The sequence below is a fragment of the Suricata suricatta genome, chromosome 3 (assembly GCF_006229205.1).
Source record: "Suricata suricatta isolate VVHF042 chromosome 3, meerkat_22Aug2017_6uvM2_HiC, whole genome shotgun sequence".
Lineage (NCBI taxonomy): Eukaryota > Metazoa > Chordata > Mammalia > Carnivora > Herpestidae > Suricata > Suricata suricatta.
This window is the reverse complement of record NC_043702.1, coordinates 170,378,669-170,385,165: the sequence shown is the minus strand read 5'-3', so window position 1 is coordinate 170,385,165 and position 6,497 is coordinate 170,378,669. Positions and strand designations below refer to the sequence as shown.

General features: G+C 57.7%; 2 protein-coding genes across 3 annotated transcripts in view; both read right to left on the bottom strand.

Moving 5' to 3' along the window:
• Positions 1-2,573: 2,573 nt before the first annotated feature.
• TSTD1 (thiosulfate sulfurtransferase like domain containing 1) lies at positions 2,574-3,869 on the bottom strand. 2 transcript variants are annotated; one of them, XM_029935782.1, is made up of 4 exons: positions 3,758-3,869; positions 3,494-3,616; positions 2,855-3,017; positions 2,574-2,767 (listed from the first exon to the last, which is right to left on the bottom strand). In XM_029935782.1, exons 1-4 carry the CDS (start codon positions 3,831-3,833, stop codon positions 2,716-2,718), a joined length of 414 nt encoding a protein of 137 aa, XP_029791642.1. In that variant the 5' UTR covers positions 3,834-3,869; the 3' UTR covers positions 2,574-2,715. The 2 variants fall into 2 exon arrangements, with proteins under 2 accessions (XP_029791642.1, XP_029791643.1); XM_029935783.1 differs by lacking the exon at positions 3,494-3,616 and having other exon boundaries at positions 3,758-3,865.
• A 253-nt stretch (positions 3,870-4,122) lies between these two features.
• USF1 (upstream transcription factor 1) overlaps positions 4,123-6,497 on the bottom strand; it is a 5,303-nt gene continuing 2,928 nt past the window's right edge. The window contains exons 5-10 of the mRNA XM_029935784.1: positions 6,148-6,343; positions 5,817-5,904; positions 5,623-5,681; positions 5,408-5,502; positions 5,057-5,185; positions 4,123-4,869 (exon numbers count right to left, since the gene is read on the bottom strand). Coding sequence (XP_029791644.1) covers positions 4,780-4,869; positions 5,057-5,185; positions 5,408-5,502; positions 5,623-5,681; positions 5,817-5,904; positions 6,148-6,343 — 657 coding nt within the window. The 3' untranslated portion in view covers positions 4,123-4,779. The remainder of the gene's footprint in view (positions 4,870-5,056; positions 5,186-5,407; positions 5,503-5,622; positions 5,682-5,816; positions 5,905-6,147; positions 6,344-6,497) is intronic.

The window sequence follows — 6,497 nt, the reverse complement described above, 5'->3', positions numbered from 1 at the left end:
TAACTGAAGAATGCAAACGATCTAGGTTGGCAGGCTGGGAATGACGCTGTAAAACTAGTTTATGGTGACAGAAGATAGAAATGGCTGCCTAGAAAAGATGAAGGACGGAATTGACTAGAAAGGGGCCCCAGAAAATTCTCAGGGATTCCAATGTTCTAAATCTTATCAGGACAGTTGTTACAAGTGAGCATATGCTTGTCAAAACTCAATGAACTGAACGATTAAGAACAGTGCATTTTATTGGAGGTAAATTACGCTTCCAGGGGCGCCTGGGGGGCTCAGTCGGTTAAGCATCCGGCTTCGGCTCAGGTCATGATCTCACAGTTTGTGGGTTCGAGCCCCGCGTCGGGCTCTGTGCTGACTAGAACCGTTGAGACTCAAAGAGGGAAATTAGATGCCAGTAAGACCTTCCAACCAGTCTGAGAACCAAAGAGATGTGGGTATTTGAGGAAAGAACCAGACTAGTTTGCAGACCTTAGCCCAGACTCACAGACCCAACACTGCCCAGCTACGTGCAGACAGAAGTGAACTGTGGTTGGGGCGCCCGGGTGGCCCAGTCGGTTAAGCATCTGACTTTGGCTCAGGTCATGATCTCACGGTTCCCAGGTTCAAGCCCCACATCGGGCTCTGTGCTAACAGCTCAGAGCCTTGAGCCTGCTTCAGATTCTGTTTCCCTCTCTGCCTCTCAAAAATAAATAAATATTAATAAATAATAATAAATAAAGGTATTGTTGTTAGTTAGCCTGGGGAGAATGGGAGAGCCATGACAGAGAAGCAGGAGAGCCCAGATGAACAGCAGATTTTGTGGAGGTGCACAGTAGGCGGTGACATAAAAGACACAGGAGGGCTGGGTACCATCTGGGAGGTAGAGGGCAGAGAAAAGAAGGGAGAGAAAGGCAAGGGAATGCAGGGATTTGAAGAGATTACTCAAGAAACTTTAAAAAAATCAGAAAATTTGGTCCAACTTTCTCTTGACCAGTAAGGGAATAGAACTTTATTATTTATTTTTTAAAGATTTTATTTCTTTAAATCTTAAAACATGTTTATTCTGAGAGAGAGAGAGAGAGAGAGAGCAAGCACAGGGGAGGGGCAGAGAGAGGATCCCAAGCAGGCTCCAAGCTGTCCCCAATACAGAGCCCGATGTGGGGCTCAAACTCACCAACCACGAGATCATGACCTGAGCTGAAATCCAGAGTTGGATGCTCACCCAGCTAGCCACCCAGGTGCCCCTCTTAACTTTTTTTAAATTTATTTTTTTAGTAACCTTTACACCCAGTGTGGCGCTCAAACTCACAACCCTGGGAGATCAAGGGCTGCATGCTCTACCCACTAAGCCAGCAGGCTCCTCAAGGAATAAAAATTAAAAAATATTTTTTAATGTTTATTTATTCTTGAGAGATAGAGACAGAGTATGAGCCACCCTGGTGCCCCAAGGAATAAAATTTTAAAACACCAAACTTGAGAAGTCAGAACCCGGGCATGAAAATATCTGAAAAGTCTAGAAGGATATGCATCACACTACGTCCCACACCAGACGGAAGTTACATACTGCGTCGTGTTAAATTTTGTCAGCAAGCATGTGCTTTTCATTCTCCTTAACCAATTAAATTTTGCTCAGTCCAGTGTGGGATCAAATAATAGTGTTGCTAGAAGCTGGGATCTGTCTTCGGTGGGCAGAAGGCCTCCCACTGGGAGTCTGTTTGACATGCCTGCAGGCATGAAGGGTGCCATCTGTTTGTCACCCCTGCCTGGGGCTGCGCTTTCCTTTCCTCAGCCCAGTGAGGAAGCCTGAGGGAGGTGAGGCCGGGGCAGGGGCAGGGGCACGGTGCCCAGCCAGGACTCGGCAGCAACAATGTTAGGATTTGAAGAACATCCAGTCCCCGTCACAACGGTGCGGCCATTTTCACACAAAGGCAGCCATAGACATATGGAAAGGAGGTGGCGCCAGCAAGGCCAGGCCAAGCCACAGTCGGCTGAAGTCTGGAGCGGTGGTTTCGGTTCCTGACTGCTCATTAGAATTACTGCAGGGGGTTGGGGAGACGGCCTGGGTGGCTCAGTTGGTTGAGCGTCCGACTCTTGATGTTGGCTTGGGTCATGATCCCAGGGTCATGGAATCGAGCCCCATGTCGGGCTCCACTCTGGGCATGGAACCTGCTCTGGACTCTCCCTCTCTCAAAATAAATACATAAACATTTAAAACCTCACTTCAGGGGCTCAGAAAACCACTACTACCCAGGCCCCACCCCGCAAGAAGGGCCCAGAGCTGAAGGGAAGTCTAGGTTACCATTAGGAGTGTTCAGGGGCGCCTGGGGGGCTTAGCCCATTAAGCCTCTGACTTCGGCTCAGGTCATGATCTCACAGTTCCTGAGTTGGAGCCCAGCATCAGGCTCTGTGCTGACAGCTCCGAGCCTAGAGCTTGCTTGGGATTGTGTGTCTCCCTCTCTCTCTCTGACCCTCCCCTGCACACGCTGTCTCTCTCTCTCTCTCTCAAAAATAAAAAATAAATTAAAATAAATTTAAAAAAAGATTAAGAGTGTTCGCAGTGCACCTGACAAATTAAGTGCTTCCAATGCTTCGAGTGAACTGGTCTTTATTTGATGCTTTTGTGCCAGAGCACTCTAAGGAGTGGCCAAGCTGGGGTCAGCCCCCCCCCCACCTTACTTGAGGTGGCCGCGGTGGGGAGGGAGAGAGGGCCACCGGTAGGCCACCTTCTACCTAACCGTCTTTCTCGAGCCATTCTCTATAGGCCCCTGCGTAGTTGCGAGCCCTGTGGAGACAAAGGGGGTGAGGGAAGGACGGGCCCGGGAGGCAGGCCCCAGTCACTCGCCAGCCAGCGGTGCGCACCTCCCCGTACCCTGTGTATCCGAGGCCCCGGGCCAGCTGCGTGGCCTGCGAGCCCCGCTTGCCCACTTGACAGAAGAAAATGAGATTCTCGTCTTCCCGCTTGGGCTTCTCGGCGGAGTACAAAGCCTGGAAAGCGGCGGGCTCCATCTGCAGGGCACTCTCCAGCTCCGACACTGGGAGGAGTCGAGGGGGCAGAAGGGAGAGCCCGCGGTCGGCGATCGCAGGTCCAGACTGGGCCGGGCCAGCGCTGGCTCCTGCGCCCCGAGCCAGCCTCCAGAGCGCCCCCAAACTGCCCACGGTGCCCACCCCACACGCCATCCTCGAGGACGACACAGGCCCACCTGGCGGCAAGGCGGACAAACAGCTGAGCCGGGGCCGCCTCCCCCGCGGCGAGGAGGTCAAGCACAGAGCAGCGGGTCCGCCCCTTCCCCGCCGCCTGGGATCCGCTCAAACTGGAAGGGCCGGTTCCGCTGCTAGGATCCACCTCCCACCAACCCTCCTCCAGGAAGTTGGCGGCTGGGGGTGTTTGAGGGAATACAGGACACACCCCCCCCCCCCCCCCCGCAGCCGTGCCTCCCCCACGCCAGCCTAGATGCCCCTCCCGGACGGCCTCTAGGCCACCCTCGCGGGCGTCCCCTCGGGCCCATACCCGGGATGTTGAGCGCCCCCGGGATGGTCCCCGCTGCCACCTCCTCCCGAGATCTCACATCGATGAGCCGGGCCTGGCCCGAGGCCAGGAGCGAACGCAGTTCAGGGAGCGAGACCGTGGGCGCTGGGGAGGGAGGCACGAGAGCCTGGAGCCGAGCGGGCTGCGCGGCGCCCCTGCACCTGGCGGCACCCCAGCCCGGGAGCGGGAGCGCGCCCCCCTCCGCCGCGCCTCCTCCCGGGGGCTCCTCGCGCTCCCCGCAGGTACCTCCAGCCATGGTGCGCGCCGCGACGGCGAGCTGCAGGAATAGGGCCCCGAGCCGCCCCCTCCGTGCCCGCAGCATCTCCCCCGCCTCCAGGAGCCGGGACCGGAACCGGAAGCGCAGGCACCGCCTCCCGAACTGCCCCCTCGGCACCTGTTCTCTGTACAGCTAATACCCTCCTCTGCCGGCTGGAGATTCTTGAGGCGCTGACGGTGTGGTCCCGTCTGGCCCAGGCACGGGGACTCAGAGTCATGGTCACAGGCGCCGCACCCCACAGTAACCTGGCCCAACCCTTACTGGGCAAAGTGCAGTGTGCCCCCCTCCCTTCCGCCCTCTGGGGCCCACAAAGAGGAAAACCAGGAGACAAATGTCGCTCTTAACATTTTATCTTTAAAAAAAAAAAAAAAGGAAAGAAAGAAGGAAAGAAAAAGAAAAACCGTCCCCACAAAGGGAAGGCCCCAAGGGGCCCGTGTCTGTTGTTCTCCCTGGCTCCAGAGACTTCTGCATAGGCTTTAGATGCTTGCTGGCCAGTCTCCTCTTCCTGCGGCGGCGGCCACTGCTAAGCATCCTTTCCCCCACCTCCTGCTAAAGCCCGTTCCCCAGAGACCTCAGGCACACATCTGCGCTCTGGGCTAAGGAAGAACCAGGGCAAGCGCCAGAGTCCTGGGGCAGGCCGGCGCGTCACTCGGTAGCGGGCCCTCTGCTGGCACTGTGCGCGGGCGCAGGGCAAGCCCCCCGGTCTTGGTTATCCAGTATCCAGCATGGAGACAGCACATGCATGTGCGAGAGGAGCGAAAGAGCCCAGGGGCTGCCGGCGGGGCTGGGCGGGGCTGTCCGCGCACGCCCACGTTCGTGTTTCACACCGCTGGATCAGGCCTCAGTTCAAAGCCAGGCCTTCTGACCGCCCTGGTCCCACGCCGGCGGTGGGCAGTGAAGGAAAGGGGCACGGGGTTGGCCTGCTGCTCCCGGGCTCTCTGCAGTTCTCAGGAAGGCGCTGCAGGGCCCGAAGCCCCCCTAGTCCACACAGTTAGTTGCTGTCGTTCTTAATGACGACCTCTACTCCGTGGTGCCGCAACTGAGCTCGAAGCAGCAGGTTCTTGTTTTTAAGGTCTTCCACCTGACGTGGAAAGAAGGCGATGAGGAGAGTTAAGTGGGAAAGTTGGTACTTCCCTGAACTTCTTCAGGCATCCACCAGTGAGGGGAAGAGGATGAAGCCCTCTCTACGGCCTCCAAAGGAGGGAGTCCCGAACTGGCTCTGGGGGCCCTGGAGTCGAGGAGGGCTGTGCGGAGGACGGGGGTCTGACCTGCTGTCGAAGCACATCATTGTCCAGCTGCAGCTGGTCAAGCCCTTGCAGTTCTTCAGACAACCTGTGGTTGCTCTGCCGAAGCTCCTGGATGTAATCGCAGGCTTTGGACAGGATCCCACCTTTACTCTGCACGACAAAGCCGACAAAATGAGGACCAGACTACGCGCCACCTGGCTTGCCTTCCAAAAGCACACTCCCGCTCCGGGCCCCGTTGTCCCTTAAGGATGGTGGGGTAACGTTTCACAGGGACACGGGTTCCTGCCACGTGTGCCCTCTCTACCATTTCTGGAAACGATACCAGGAGACAGAATCCAGGCGTCCTGCCCACTCCCGGGGCCCTCCCATGACCTGGCCAGACTTGGTGCTCTCCATGGAGCAGTCAGGGATGATCTTGGACAGCTGCACGATCCAATTGTTAATCTTGTCTCGGCGGCGGCGTTCGACTGCGGGGCAGAGCGAAGGTCAAGATGACTCCGTGAGAACTCCCCTCGGGCCCTGGCCAACTCGGCAAGCTCTCTGCTCAGACACCCCTGAGGTCCCAAATCCCACTAAACGGGACCTACCTTCGTTATGCTGAGCCCTGCGTTTCTCATCCCGAGTGGTCCTGGGAGCTTCTGACTTCCTGACAACACAGCCCAGGGTGGCCAGAGTAAGGGAAAGACGAAAAGGAAGACTGGAGGTTGGGACAAGGAATGACACAGGAGCTGGCAGGGTTCAAGAACACCATGGCAGCCAAGAGGCAGCAGGGATTACTCACGGGGAATAAGGGTGAGTCCTTGGGGCGATTGAGCGCTGGCTTCCCCCCTGCAATACTTCTTGGGGCGACATCATCACAAAGAATTGTCCTGTGAAGACGCGGGGTCGGGTCCGTCAGGACGTGGGACCGGGAACCTCATCGAGCTCTGAGGCCGAGGCCCTAGGATCCTCCTCTAAGGAGGACATGCTTCCTCCTGCCGGAAGCACAGCCCCGGACTCACCACCTGCCGGGGCCTCAGCAACGCGCAAGCGGTCACAGGCGAGGCCCCCTGCCCCCAGCCTTGTCCCGCAGCCCACGGCAACCCCTCCGGCCGCACCCTCCCACATCTCACCGGTGCCGGGAGGGGTCGCCTGCCCCAGCAGTGCCTCCGAGCCCTGAGTCGTGACCACCGCGGCAGTGCTCCCCGAGGTGCTGCCCGCGGCCCCATCGCCCACAGCAGTGCTGGGGAAGTACGTGTAGTGTGTCTCCGCCGCCGTTCCCTCAGCGTCAACCGTATCGTCACTGGTGAATGCACCCTGGATCACTGCCTGGGAAGGGGGCATGGGAACACAGTTCAGCAAGTCAGGTACTCTCCGCTGAACTGCTCACTGCATAGCTTCCCATCCCTGGGAGGAAGGAGGGAGGAATACGGAGAAAGGGAGAACCTAGTGCCTTGGGACAAGGCAGCCCCAGGTGCCCCCC